Source organism: Acanthopagrus latus, chromosome 7 (assembly GCF_904848185.1).
Source record: "Acanthopagrus latus isolate v.2019 chromosome 7, fAcaLat1.1, whole genome shotgun sequence".
Taxonomy (NCBI): domain Eukaryota; kingdom Metazoa; phylum Chordata; class Actinopteri; order Spariformes; family Sparidae; genus Acanthopagrus; species Acanthopagrus latus.
The window spans coordinates 16,883,249-16,898,989 of NC_051045.1; the positions used below are offsets into that span (position 1 = coordinate 16,883,249).

Genomic DNA, 15,741 nt, shown 5'->3' on the forward strand with positions numbered 1-15,741 from the left:
CTCTACAGGTGAACAAGGTTCAAATGTTGCAATTGAATCTCCCCCATTAATTACATATTTTTTGTGACTACAACTACTCAACTACATATGTGAAAAAGGTAGTGTAAAGCCCTTAGTGGCTCCAGATGAAACTGCATGTAATCTGATAAGTTGATTCCAGGGATGTCAGAGGCTAAATTGCATTGTGGGTAATGTAGGCACCAGGTTTTGAAAAGCAGCCCAGAACACAGCTGGAGTCTTTATGGACCATTTGAAAAACAAATGATCAACATTTTTATTTCACACTTTTTCTCTTCCTTTTCAAAACCTGCCGACTGCAGTACCCACAATGCAACTGGGCCAGCGAGTGACATCACTGGAGGCATTTTATCAGATTAATTGAAGCTTTCTCTTGAGCCTCAATAGGCTTTATACTACTTTTGCCACAGGTGCAGAAGTATTCCACCTGTAAACACACTTAAATTGGAGTGGAAAAAGTGGAATTACCCTTTAAGTCTTTAAAAATGAACATTTTTACTACATGAAGAGTTTCAGGGTTGGTTTCATAATCTGTCTGCTATCAAATACAAAAAGTTATGTTGTTCTGCCACTTTGGGAGAAACTGATTTAATGGCAAATCCAAATACCAAACATGATTCCCTGTCTGAGGGTTAAGTTGAATTGTTGGGGGGGTCTGTCTCATCTGGACCCCATTACTCTGTATCAGTTCCTGGTTAGTGATGTGATGTGATGTGGTCACCTTTTTTTAAGTCTGGAGCTGCTTAGAAAAGACCGCAATCTTTAAGGTTTTCTTTGATGATGATGTCCGTCACAGCGTTGAACACAATCTCGACGTTCTTTGTGTCCGTGGCACACGTCAGGTGGGAGTAGATTTCTTTCACACCCTTCTTCATGTTCAGCTCTAAGAACTGCAACTTGATGTAGTTGCTGGCGTCTTCGTACGAGTTTGGGCCTAGAGGAAATCAAGATGGGAGTGGATTTAGAACAATGTTGTTGAGTTTTGTTTCAAGAAAGGACCCAGATCCCCACATCCTTACATTAATCCTTCTGCATTTGCATCGCTGTCAGTCAGCTGGAATGCAGTTTTACTTGATTTTTTTCTTTCTACATCAATTAACTCTTCCTTTATCATTTGATCGGGCTATGAACGTAGTCCGATCATCTCACTTCACCAACAAACTCCACCCTGTCATAGCACATGGTGCAGCAGGTATCAGTCATGAGCCACTGACGCAGCATCAGTCCTTCTTACCATCATAGTCTGGGAAGCAGATACTCAGATGGACTTTCTTGATCTTCTCTTCGAAGAGATCCTTCTTGTTGAGGAAAAGCACGATGGAGGTCAGTGCAAAGAATCTGTGGTTGCAGATACTGTTGAATAGATGGAGGGACTCGTGCATGCGGTTCTGAAAAGGTCAGATAAGAACAGGGTGAGTTACTGTCAGAGCTGACATGTCCGTCTCGCGCTTCATGATCAGGTAGCCGGGTCTCTGCTCACCACTTCGTCGTCCTCTACCAGCACCATGTCGTACGCGCTGAGGGCTCCGCAGAAGATGATGCAGGTCACACCTTCGAAACAATGGATCCACTTCTTTCTCTCTGACCTCTGGCCGCCCACATCAAACATCCTGTTCACCATGGAGACAGTCAGAGTCAGTCTTCTGGTCATGACCAGGGTTGTGGTAAGTACTCAAAGGTCATACTTGAGTAAAAGTAAATATATCATTTTTAAATATTACTTTGTTAAAAGTGAAAGTTCCCCTTAAGAATAGTATATGTTTTAAAGTAGCTGATATTTAAGTCAGATTCAATTATATATATACTTACATGTATCAACTGATCATCAGATCTGATATTCAAAATTGGTCTTATTATCAGAATCAGTCAGGAAACATTATACTTTTGAAATATAGTAAAGTAAAGAACAAGTTCCCCAAAACTGTACTTGAGTAGATTTACTTAATTACATTCCATCACTGAAAACAGCTGATACAAAACTTAAGCATGCTCTTGAGTAACTGAGATTAAAAACCCTACCTCTGTATTTTATTTTTCATAATTTCTTATTTATCTGTGTTTTAACCCTGCAAAGTAACTAAGTACATTTACTCAAGTAGTGTACAAATAGATCTGAGGTGCTTCAGATGGGTATTTCCATTTAAAGCAACTTTATACTTTCACTTCACTACATCTAAGAGGAAAACAGTGTCCTTTTTGTTCCACTACATTTGTCCGCCAGTTTAGTTACTAGTTACTTTTCGGATTTCTTTCCTGTCTCGTCTCCAGATCTCCACTAATGTTGATGTTGAATGTTGAATTCCATCACGGTGTTGAAAAGTTTTGTGCAGGACTCCCTTTGTCACTCACCTGAAGTGCAACTCTTTGCAGGAGAACTGTTCTTCGATGATACCAGTTGTTTTGACTCGAGATCGCAGCACATCCTGCTCGGTGGGGAGGTAGTCTGGCTTGCAGATTCTCTCCATTTCATTGAGGTAGCTGATAATGGCAGAACAAACCGCAATCAGGCCTCAGATATGAAGCCACTCTGATGTATGAATGACAAACTAGCAGCCTCTTTAGTTCTGAATGTAACCCCCCCCCAACTCCTCCATCAATCCCAGTGATAGATGTGGACTCACTAGCCAGCAGAGTCGTTCAGCTGGAACTCAGCAGCTCTCTCAAAGCTGGCCTGCACGCCGGAGTCAGCCCACAGCTTCTTGATGACGTCAGCCAGCTCAGAGGGCATCGTGCCTTCTTCAATGGAGTCTGACAAGTTCTGCAGCTTCTGTGCATCCTCCTGTGGTTTCACATCAAACAGAGCAAAGGTCCATCAGCACGCTTGATAACTGTTTATAGTTTGATTTTATGTCAGTGACAGTGAACTCTACAAGTTAATCATGTGTCATATGAGACCTGTCCAGAGGGCGAGCCAAAATCAATGCCCAGCATCTCCATGCCTCTGATGATAGCCAGAGCAGACTGCAGGATGTTGCCATAGATGATCGCTCGAAACTCCAACTGCTCCTCTTTTGTGTAACCACCTTGATGCAGAATCCTGCACACAAGCAACACAATAGATATATATGACTTGTGAAGAGATTTCTCAAAATGTTGTACATTCGTCAAATTAAAAATGTCATATTTATGGTCATATAGCAACTCAACTTTCATTACAAACAAAATATGTATGTATTTGGTTTGATTCCCATACATGTTAAAAGTCATTCAGTCTGAAGACAAACTGGACATCTACTGGAGCTAGGCGCCACAGCGCCACCCTGTGGTGTGATTCTGCCCTCGCTTGGCCCTCATTGCCAAGTAACTGTACAAAACAAGTGCTGACAAATCAGAGTAAGCGGATGTTTGCCCTGCTGACCTTTTGTAAAAGGCTTCAGTGCAAGAGAAACAGACAGAGACGAGGGAGCTTTGGCCTGCTGGCTGCGTGCCCGACTGATGAGATTAGACAAAAACGTTTGGCTGCACTGCGATTGCTTTCTACTCACACACTGTGGGTGACACAGAAGTCATTTTATGAATACTTACTTCATTTGTTTTACAATGGTGCTCTTTCCTGACTCACCAGCGCCTGCAAGAGAACATAGAGGTTAGTAACGACTCCAAAACTGCTGTGTTTCTCTTTGGCATGCCACAGTGGGAGCCATAAACAGCCAAAGAATGTACTCCGATGTAAAAGGAGCAGTCCAACAAAAACAGACCGAAACTTTAGCTATATGCATGTTTTCAAAATGATGTCCATCGTTTGTACAAAATGGGAAAAGACTGACAGGAAATCACGCCAAGGCTTGTCATGAAAATCACGATAATCAGTCTGTGTCCTAAACTTCCCACGTACATCTCCATACCAGCAGATGTGCGCCAGTCAACAATCAATAGTCAAAATTGACATGAGTCTGAGTTTGGATTTAAAGCTATTTTCTTAACTACCATGCCTTCCAGATAGAATTGTAAAATACTACGTTTGACAAAGAACCACCTAACTCACAGACAGGCACAGAGCAAACTTCTCTCTGTATGTGAAGGTGGGGTGAGGTGAATAAAAAGCAAGGCCTGACACTGGTGTCTGAGGACACATTTTAATATGCACATTCATTTCTGGCAGTTTCTGTTCTGTTAAATCATGCCGACGATGATAGAGCCCTGGCTCTTGGCGACGTGTGAACTCTTGTGATGGTGTAATCGGGGACGCTGAACTTGCTAACAGGAACAACGTAATCTCCTCGCAACACAACAACAAGTTCTTGGCTTCTTATATTTGCTGCCCCGCTGGCACATAAAGATTTACCATTGCCATACACGGATAATTCAGTCAGAATTTGGCGTTAACATGCTGCAACAAAAGCCGCTAACATCTCCAAGCTTGCTCAGACTGAGTAGATGCAGTCTAGAAGGTGTGAGAGTTTAATTCCAGGGGAGGAAAACAAAATCAACTCTGCACACCCATGCACGATGTAGACTGCTGCACATACACATTCAGTTTAGGTGTCACAATTGGATTGGAGGGCTTGCAGGCCGCTCAGGATGTCTCCACCACTGTAAGAAGGAATTTATCACATCACAGAGCCACCAAAGCTGTCTGCCCTGCTCTCACTGGAGCCACATTAAGCTCCGGCCACAGACTTACTGCTGAGCGTTTAATGACATCACGCCGTCACCCATAAGGCCTCATCAGCCCCCTCTCAGGGTGAAGTTATCGGTTTTTCCTCTGGTAGAAGTCATTAGTGAGTCAATAACAAGGTTGGTTTTTTTTGTTTTGTTTTTTTGTTTTTTTTTCGCCCATTTGTGACGTGCAGTAAAGGAAGGTGGTTCTGTGAGAGTATCATCAGCTGTAAAGAGCGCCGTCATCCTCTCTTTGAGTCATTCTCTCAGCTCATGCTCATCAGCGAATGTGTCTTTGGGCTCTGCATTAAATCTGGATTTCGCTCTATGTCTGTATTTAACCTGCAGGAGCAATCGTCGATAAACATTTTTTTTTGTTTTTTTGTTTTTTTAACAGATGTTTGCTCTGATGTGATTTATGGAGCTCTGGAGATCTGAGAAAAAAAAAGTGTCAGTGCACATTTTGTCAGACAAAACCTCTTACATGCAGACTTTAAGGGAAATATTCTTCGAACCATCTGAATGAATGAGGTTTGAGAAGAATCTGACTAATTGGACTCAGTTTCACCACATTTTGGGTTGGCTGGTGCTTTTACTTGTTGTATGTTGTCAGAATCTTCAAGCATTTAGTTCACACAAGAAGCTAACCACCTTCACAATGTCGATCAGGGAACACAAGATGGCACCTTATCTTTGCCTGTCTGATCTCTGATACTGCACTGTTGAAGAATCACCTCCTCTGTTAATCCAGTGGAAGAGAACAGTGTCTGTTTTATATGTTGTGAATATCATTTCAAGGTGCAGTAATTGCCAGGCTTTTATAGTAAAGGACAGACAGTAAATACTTGATTCTTGACGTGCATCGTCGGTGCAACGGCACAGGGCTCAGTGCTCTGCAAAGATCATTTACATTCTTCATCTACTCAATTTTTCCAACTTACTGTCATTTAGCAATTCATGCCTTGCTTTTGGTTTTGTATTTGTTACAGTCTCACACAAAGGTATGGCACATAAAATCAGCAGCCATCTTTATGTTTACTTTGTGTTTATCGCTGTCTCCCTGACCGACATCTTAAATGTTCCCCTGCGATTTTGACACCGCAGAAGTTAAAAGGCAGCTTCATGTTGCATACTCTCTGAGTGAGTCGAGGGATCAACAAAGACCTCGGCAAGTTGATCTGCTCTAAACCTGTTAGCTAATCGGATTGACATATCGCTGCTGTGCTGTGATTCATTTAGACCAAAGGCTATGATTATTTTTAAGCACCAACGTCCTTCCATCAGAGCTGAAAAGTCTTTCCTGACTTTAAGACACAGCAGAGAAAATCAACAATTTGATCACAAGCCGTGACATTTAATATACAAGTAAAATATTTTAGGTACTATTTCAAGTGCTCTCACAGCTGAAGTCTTGCAAATTATTTAAGATACTTCAACATATGTGTAAAAACACAACTCAAAACAGCTGCACAAGAGGATGTCTGTGCAGTATTTATGTTGTGCATTGGTAGTTAATGTCAAAATGTGTTAATAATGCTCAGTTTTTATTGTACTTTCAAATGACGCAAACTAAAATTTCTCTGTTCTACTCTGCTAATCTCTTCTTATACTTCTTATGAATTACTCCTCTTTTTTGGGGAGATTCACTTTAAATGCTCAACCTGGAGTCTTTGCTCTCTTATCTCCATCTGCTGCACATACTGTACTCTCACTAATGCTCTCTCGGTTTTGCACAAGCTTAAAGAGCCCCCCTGTCTTTTTAATAGACTAATGAAACAAATTATCTGCGCAGCCTGCAAATCCTCTGGGCGCACCATATCTTACATCTAACTTATCAGAGAACAGATGTGTCAGCAGTTTAACACAGATGGCTAAATCAAGATTTGGAGACATTTGTGAGTCACCAGTCAATAAAACCAAAGTGCATGATTTAGTTATGAGTACAGGCTTATGAATGAAATGATCTTTAAGATAAATTAGGACTTCTCCTTTTAGAGTTCAATAAAAGCTGACTAAAAGATTTTCCTAAAACCTGTTATTTAGTTTTTCCTCCTGCACTTTTTAGCCGTCCTGATGCATCAGCTGCAAGGCTTCAGTTCTCCTCTGCAGACCTGATGCTCAACACAAAGTTTTCTTCATTCAGTTGTGTACAATGTGCAAAATGTGAAAAAATAAAGTAACAGTTGCTAAGGCACTGAATCTTTTTAAAGCTGAAACCGGGCCAATCTGAGCACCTTGCATTACCTGCAGCCTGGTACCAAAAACAGACTATTCAGGAGTCCACTTACCAAGCAGTAATAGCTTGACTGTTTTAGAGTCCTTATCAGCATCCTCTTGGAGTTGCTTTTCCAACTCCTTGGACTTTTTGTCCTCCGCGCTGGCTCCCGCACCCATGCTTTCTTCCTCCGCTAACTCAAGATCCTCAAGGAAAGAAATTTTGACGGTTGTCTGTGAGAAGCTGCAGAGACTGGTTGCAACACTAATCGTGCTGAAAGGCGATTTCCAGGCAGAAGGGGATTGAGAGGGAGGCGCTTGAGCCTTCCTGGCTTCGTTCTGCTCTCTCGATTAGGTGATCAGATGGGACTCTTTCAAAGCTCAAATCAATTCAGTAGCCCAGCCCAACAGAGAAACCACCTGCTAATTCTCCTCTCCTTAAAGCCTTGACTTAGGAATGCCTTCTTCCTGATTGGCCAGTCAATCCTATTAGTCTAATGAGGGCACTAGTGAATGATGTAAGGAAAAAGGAGAAAATAAACACAATCATGTACCTGGGCTCACTGAGAGTCAGTGATCTCATCAGTTTTTTTCAGCTTGAATGATCTGGTTTGATTTGTCCATAGAGATATACGCAACATCTGATGACAGTTTGTACTACAGATGTACTTCCTGAAACCAGGGAGCCTGTTGGTTTGTGCATGTATAGTAAATCATTGTTGCTGCGACCTGATAGATCTAAATGTGTGGTTTGGAGTCACTGTGTGGGGATGTGGATGGATGTCATCCACACTGTTCTTCCTGCCTCGACTCTTGACTTCAGTGTCAGTCACATGGACGAAGCGGGGCGGGAGGCATTAACCTCTCATAAACTTCTTACAGTTAAGTCCTTTAAATCCCAGGTGGTGTGGTTCCTGCTAAATAAAGCACTCTGCCACTGCACTCTGCTGTTCGATGGGTCTTCAGCAATAACATGACCTATATTTTTTCTGTATCAGGTGGAAAATATTTAAAAAGTAAATATTCCTCTTGTTTCTCAGCAGGAGCAGAAGTTTGGAAACGGTGATGTTGAGCACAGGAAGGGTCAAGATTGGATCAGTTGATCTCTGAACAGGTCGAACAGGCCTGTGGGGTGATGGGTGGAGGTCAGTGGGCCTTGTCTTGAGGACTCTGATGTTCCCGCCCTGCGTGATGGCGGACTTATTCTGAGGTACTGTAGCTGCGGTCACTAATTCAGTCAGATGGCAGGTCGCTAACTTTGTATTTTGGCTAACAAAGTGCGTCAGAATCCAGTGGAGTGTTTGGAAATCAGTAATTTTAGAGTCCCAAAAAAAGATGGCGGCAGATTTGCATGTTCCTCTGTTCACAAGCTGCTCTCAGGGGAAAATAAGGTCCCCAGATCACTGTTTGAAGCTAGAAAAATGGCAGGGTCCGCCACATATAAACACAGTTAAACAGCATGAAAATGAATCGTGTTGTCCTTTAAGATTCAGTTTGTTTACTCAGTTTGTTTAGGCATCAAAAAAAATCAGACAATGAAGATTTTTCTCTGATTAAGATGTCTTCCCCCAAATCACCTTTAAGATACAACAAGTCATTTTTATGGTTTCAACATATAATATACACTACTGTACAAGCATGTTGAGACAGAAATATTGGTAATACTGTAAGGTCCCTATAATTAGTGTTGGTTAATATGTAATGAAGCCCATTAAGTTTTAATAAGATGCTCATTAGCATCATTATGTGTCGATAAAATTATATTAGTGTTAATAATAGCATCATAAACCTGTTAAATTAATAGCCCAATGAGTTTCTTCATAATTGTTAATGATAGCATCATATGCACCTTAATTGAGCTTAACTAACAATTTTGTAGCTAATTGCTAATTGTTAGCCCGTACAAAGCATTTTTGTTGTTAAGATTTATTTTTATTTTTACTTTATTTTGTATTTATTAGTAGATATCTATGCACTTAACAGTCAACCAGCTGTCTGATCTAAAGTGAGAGTGATATATAAGGTTAATAAATCCTTTATAATGTACTAATTGGGCATTGCCTACTCTGGATAATACAGTTTAGGGGATGACGTCCTGCAAAGGGCTGCAGGCCCGACTGACTGCAGCAGCCTGAATTTGATTTCCTTTCTCCTCCCTCTTGTCTATCTTTAGCTGTGCTATCCAGTAAAGGAAAAGGTCTAAAAGGTCCTTAATAAAAGATTTGTTAACCTTAATATGGCATTGCCCTTATTTTTTAATCCAGTGGATGCAAAAGCAAAGTTAACCATGAAGAATATAGTTAACTATGTATAAATATAAATGTAAGAAATATTAATCTAAATAAAGCAACAAATATCTTTGTAAAGGTTTAACCGGTACATAACAGGTGAGTTTGATAAATTCATTGTGCTTGTAATCTTATTTTAAAACACTTATTTTCCCTGCCCCAACAAATCAGATTCAAATGAATGGGTCATGATCAGATTCAGCACAGTTTGATGACGAGCTGGTCGCTTGAATCAGGTTTGCTGAGCCAGTGAAAAATCTACAACGTGCAGGGCCAGGATCACAGAAAGATTTCAACTTGTTTATCATGCTAATAGGAGTCAGCAGGATTACACAAAAACTACCTACTGAATGGATTTCCATGATGGGAGATGGATCCCAGCCCAGAAGAGACCCCATCAACTTTTGGTGTTAATCCAGAAAAAGGGACAGATCCAGGAATGTTTTATCACATTTTTCTTCACATTAGGGCATTTTTTGACATTTTTGTTAATTACTCAGAGAATAATGTTTGGATCTTGATGGAAGAACATGGATGCAATCTATGAGTGAGTACAATCTGATGTGGATCTTTGGTCTGGTGAGCTTTAAAATTATGGTTAAGGAGATATTTGTGGTTTAGAGTGATATGGGGCCATGGAGTTTGATATTGGATTAGAGTTGGTTAAATGGAGCCATTGCAGATGTGTTTATTTTGTTTGTGTCCAGCAGTACATGGGCGTTTGTTAATCCGGCTTCAGTTTTGGAGCCACACCCAGTAGTTGTTGGACTGAAAAGTTGTCTACATCACACAATGAAAGCTGTTTAATCAAAGTCTAACACAGGCAGGCTGTTTAACCTACACCAGAAGGGAATTCATTGATATTTACTTTACTTTTCCCATATGTTTGTAATGAGAAGCAGGTTTAATAGAGCTTGGGTTTGTCCTTCAGCCAGAGAGACAGACCAAGATGTAGTTTAGTGACGTCAGGGTCAAATAGGCTCAGCGGGCAGCTAAAGGATTGACAGACAGAAAACCTCTGAAAAAGAAAAATTGAGACACGTGAGTGATGGTGAAAACAGAGAAGTACAAAATCAAATCAAAATGTTGAATCCTCCTTATGAAATCTTTAACTGTTTTAATATGATCTGAACGCAGAATGAGATCAACCTCACAAGCATTGCAGCCCATCTAGAGAAAAACACACACAAAAAAAGTTAACTCCAGTCATGAAATGTGTTGATGAAGTGCACACACTGTATCAATGCATCAAGTAACCAAACAACACTTTCCCTTTCATACTCCTCAGCATCATGTCAGTTCGGTCCTGAGATACGGGGCATTACTCTCTACGTCACACTTCCTAAGCATGAAGTGCTAATTGCCCGGGGCACGGTGCTTGAGACATAAATCCCTGGATGCTTCCAAGCAGGCTAATCGCAGTACCACATCTAGCTATGGTAGCCAATCCCATTAGGGGGAGGAAGGCGTAGCCCCGCTTTGTGCTCAGTCCCTGCGTCTCTGATCTGTTGACGAGATTACCCTCAGAGCCCCAGATCAACCCAGGGGGCTTAGCAGTTCATCTTTTTGGTCAGTGGGTGCAACGGAGAGCAGGAGACATTATGTTTTTTAATATAAGTAATATTGCACACCATGGTACAGAGAGGATGGAAATTTAGCTGACACTTATTTTCTTAACCAAATTAAGTTTCTTCGTCTTAAATATCAGTGAAGCTCTTGTGTCACAGCAAACATTCGCTTGTTCATGAATCTTAAACTCCTCAAATTACAGTCATGAAGAAGTTGATTCTGCTGCTTAAATCTGAGACAAGCCAACCACTTGGGCAGGTGAACAATCTCAAGTCTCCATTCAATCAGTGATATTCCGCAAAACCTCTGTGAGCTCCATTCATCGCTCTGAAAGGGAACAGACTAGTATGAATTTGACGGAGTTGGATGAATCCGCTTTCCTTCCTGAGAGTGATGTGTGGTGATGTTACTCTCTAAATCCTCTGCAGGCTCTGTTACAGGAGGTTCCCACCTGCTGATGAGCTCATGTGGTTTAATCTACAAGCTTTTCTACATCTGCAAACTAAAGAAGTGAACTCTCACTGGTGACGCATGGGGGAACTGTTGTGACGCCATGCTGTCACATTTACCTGGATGTTAATCCTCTTACACAAATCATCTCATAACTTCATTGTATACTTAACTACCATCATCTTTGACTGTGTTGTTTGGAGCAGTGATTTTGCCACTATAGTACATTTTTTATTTATGTATTTATTTTAAATATTTCCTTCCCTTTTTCGTCTGGAGTGCCTGAATGGGCTCTGGTTAATTAATGCTCATTGTTACTTAATTTCGCAAATATATATCCACCAACATGATAATCACTTCAACGACAACAAAAATGAGAACAAAGCATCCATTTTGGGTTTTTCTGACACACAAAAAGACTGAACAAACACTAGGTTTGTTTTCTTCTGTCGATATTATGTCTGTTATTTTCTAAAGATTACATCATTTATGTTAGGCTGTGGTTTTAACTTCTGAGCTTCTGAACATGTTAGCTAAAATAAAGATTAGATACCATTTAAAGATCCATCCATCATCTGTACACATTATATGTACGCCGCTTAATCCTCTGCAGGGTCGCGGGGGGGCTGGAGCCTATCCCAGCTGACTTAGGGCGAAGGCAGGGGACACCCTGGACAGGTCGCCAGTCTATCGCAGGGCTACACATAGAGACAAACAACCACACTCTCATTCACACCTACGGACAAACAACCACACTCTCATTCACACCTACGGACAATTTAGAATGATCAATTAACCTCTTTTTGGACTGTGGGAGGAAGCCGGAGTACCCGGTGAAAACCCACGCTTGCACAGGGAGAACATACAAATTCCACACAGAAAGATCCCAGGCGTCCCAACCGGGATCTTCTAGCTGTGAGGCAGCAGTGCTAGCCACTGGGCCACTGTGCAGCCCCCATTTAAAGATATGAAATAAAAAATGCAACGGAAAAAATGTTGCTATTGAGCATATTAAGTTGTAATGGTAAGTAGTTTATACTTTTATTATGCATTCTTTGATCAATGGACCCTTCTTTACCTCATTTTTTGGCACAGCACAAACCAAAAAAATAAAATACTGTAGCATCCATCTTTGTACTCTTCCAGATGCTCATTCACTTCATATTATTGCAGTGGTCATTAAAGAAGTTGTGATCAAAGCACTCATTATAGGTCACATTATTATTATTTGAAATCCTAGTAATAGCCATATGAACCATGTTATCTAAGTATCCATTGCAGAGCAAGCACATCATCAAAGTAGTCATTATAGAAGTGCAGCAACTGTTAATTGATTGGTGGGAACTATCAAGTCAACAGCAGATCACCATCGTCAGTATGTCTTAGTTAAAGTCTGGACAAAGAAGAAGGGAAACTAGCCAAATTGCAAATAAAAAACAGAGATTATGACTTTATTTTTCTGTCACTCTGTGCAAAATGCAGATCTTCAGCTACATTTAGCAAACTGCAAAAACAACAACAGAGCTATCACGGCTCAGCTCACCACAATCTTTCTGTTCCGTGCACACTGCGATACTCAAGCCCCTTTAAGGAAGCTGTGTCTCCAAGGTCAACATATATTTTCCTGCAGTTGAAGAGGGATTAACCACAGACAGATTAACTTCAGAGGCAACTAGTGAAAAGGACTGCAAGTCTCCATTCATCTGTTCACTCAGCAGGGCTGCCTACAGCCCTCCAACACTGAGAAGCATGAAACCACAGTGAACTTCAGATCAGTCGTTCCATCTCATCTGTTCTGAAAATATCCTCAGGAGACGATGTTGGCACATTACGAGTCTCCTTCATCTCTAAGGAGAACAAGGACAGTCTTATGAGGGAAGACACTCAAACATGTTGGGAACAAATATTGTAGAATTATTTATAATATAGTTATTGAACTAACAGGGGATGGTTTACAGCCAGACTTTAGCTGGATAAACATTTTTCCATTTTTTTCGGGAAACACAGAGACCTCTTCAAATAATCACTTGCATTGTTTCAATTGTAACAACACTCAACATCAGCAGGCCCTTAATATGATGTCACTGGGTCGAAAATAATTCAGATGAAACAGAGGCATGCGTCATTCCATACATAAGATTGTTCTGAGCATCATGAATATTAAACCATGACGTGTTTTAGATAATAAAACACATGATTCATTCACACTGGAGCCTTATTACTTAATGGATTTATATGCAAAATCAAGCCTGATCCTGATTAAAAAGATATTTAATTTTTAAATTTCTGTTTGGTGTTGTAGACATGTGCTTATGTTCACACTGTGCTTCCTTTTTAATGATGTTACTGAGCAGCTTATCACATGCAGCTGTAAATGTATAGACTGCAGTGTCGAGCTCTGTTGCAGTGTGTTTCGGTGCTTCCCCTAACTACCACAAGAGGATGCTGGCTGCACAGGGAACACTGTTTCAGTGCTCATATCAGGACTCATTCTTCAAGTTCATTGTCATTTATCCATTTGTTGCCAGTTTCTCCTTTCGCCTGTTTAATCTTGGAGTATTAAATGCCTTCATTGCATAGTGTATGTGTTTTCTGACCAGGAGGTTGCATGGCCAAAAAAGCAGGTTGCACAAATGATTACATCAAGACTGAAGACATGTGGTTTCCATCATCTTGACATAATTTTCAAGAAACCTCATTGTCATGTAAAACCCATAAGTCCTGTCAGGGATTTGCATTTATAGTCTCTCTGGAATGATAAATGAATGAATTTCTACACATCCTGCATTGAATCACTTGTGACCGTACTTAGGTCCTTTAATTGTGCAGTACATTTTCTAGCTTGTTTTGGCAGCATTTAAGAATCTACGGTGGAGTTTGGTTCACTGATTGTTTTCCCTGATTCGATTAAAATTAAACTCCAGTCTGTCTTCTACCCTTTTAGTCTGCTTCCCCCTTCTGAGGTTTTGCAGCCCAGCGTGTTGTTTTCTAAGAATAATGATTTACACAACAGGCTGCACAGTCACTATTGTTCACTGTCATCATGCTGTCTCTCCTCTCTTCTGACAAGTCACAATAATCAAATAGTAACGATAAATGTGATGATAAAGATTCTGCATTCTGTAAGAGTCATTAATCAGGGTTAGACCCACAGAAAGGGATGGACAGTTATCAAGTCTATTTTATTATAACAAACATTCTGCAGCTCAACTATGAGCATTTATAGCTCTTCTTTAAACTATAAAATCATTAGTTTGGGGTTTTAAGTGGTAGTCACACAAAACAAGCAATTTGAAGATGTAACCTTGTGTTTTGGGAGATTATGGTCAAGAAAAAATGTGTTTTTTCTTTCTGACATGTTATAGACCAAATGATTAATCAATAATGGAAACATTAGTTGCTGCCCTAAATATGTAAGCTTCATGATGGATAAAACAAACATCAGAGACCAAAGTATTTTGAAGTTTTTCATACATTCACCTTTGAATTTACAAAATAATTTGATTTTATATGAAGTTTCATCATAGCCTAATTTTTTAAGTTCACTTTCATCGATACATCTACACTTCCATATAATAAAAAAGAGAATGATTCAAATGTTATCTTTTGTGAAATCATTTCAAATTCCAAAGCAATGCTAACAGCTCTGTGAGGTTATAGCCTTCTTCAGCACAGCAATTTTCTGTGCTAAATGCTTACATCTGCATGCTAATTCACTGAACAACAACAGGCTAACACCCTGATGCAGGTACCACAGGATTAATGTGTTCATAACATGTGTATTAGCTTGACTATACAGATATTCATGGTTTCCAGGGGATGAACCCAACTGACTTTAGTGATTCTTGGACTTTCATCGAGCCCCTTCATCAGGACAAAATGTGTTCAATATTTATACTTAATAATGACTAATTATCAAAAGCAAAACTAATGACACTCCCCACAGCTTCAGCTGCACTTCCTCTTTAGTGCTAGTTAGCACATTAGCATGCTAACAGAAGCGACTCAGAAGATGAGCATGATAAACATACCTACTTAGCATAAGTTATGTAAGCATGTTACTTAGTTGGGGGTTTAAGCACATAAATAGGTCATTTCGCGCAAATTCATATAAAAGCGGCAAATTTGGCACAGGTCATACTGAAATAATTTAGCTAGGCTAGGGTGCTGGAGCCAGCGACCCTCGGGGCCAAGATGGAGGACATCCAATATGGCCGCTGCCCGAAAAGGGTTCCGACTATAACTTTTGAACCACATGAGCTACAAATACTAACTTGATGTCTTTTTCAGCTTAATTGATCATGGGAAACACATAGGAATGTTTATGTTTATGACCCGGTATATCTGGACCCCTTAATCCTCCAATTCCTGTATGGCCGCTGTCCAAAAAAGCAGTTTTGACTGTAGTATGGGCCTTACACCCCATTGTTTGCACCAATTTATCTACAAGCACCAAATTTGGCATGGATGCAGCTGAGGGCATACTGAAATGATTTAGCCAGGGCGCCTGAGCCAATGGTCCCTGAGACCAATACGGCGTCCAAATACAATATAGCCACCGCCTGAAAGGGATTCGGGTTTCCAGTGGGTTTTCTATGGTCCA

At 40.5% G+C, this 15,741-nt stretch overlaps 1 protein-coding gene across 1 annotated transcript in view; it reads right to left on the bottom strand.

Moving 5' to 3' along the window:
- The window catches only part of gnat2 (guanine nucleotide binding protein (G protein), alpha transducing activity polypeptide 2), a 10,717-nt gene extending 3,648 nt beyond the window's left edge, over positions 1 to 7,069 (bottom strand). Inside the window, exons 1-8 of the mRNA XM_037104278.1 lie at positions 6,906 to 7,069; positions 3,544 to 3,586; positions 2,914 to 3,055; positions 2,640 to 2,797; positions 2,368 to 2,496; positions 1,499 to 1,628; positions 1,253 to 1,406; positions 740 to 952 (exon numbers count right to left, since the gene is read on the bottom strand). Coding sequence (XP_036960173.1) covers positions 762 to 952; positions 1,253 to 1,406; positions 1,499 to 1,628; positions 2,368 to 2,496; positions 2,640 to 2,797; positions 2,914 to 3,055; positions 3,544 to 3,586; positions 6,906 to 7,011 — 1,053 coding nt within the window. The 5' untranslated portion in view covers positions 7,012 to 7,069 and the 3' untranslated portion in view covers positions 740 to 761. The remainder of the gene's footprint in view (positions 1 to 739; positions 953 to 1,252; positions 1,407 to 1,498; positions 1,629 to 2,367; positions 2,497 to 2,639; positions 2,798 to 2,913; positions 3,056 to 3,543; positions 3,587 to 6,905) is intronic.
- Between the last annotated feature and the right edge of the window lie 8,672 nt (positions 7,070 to 15,741).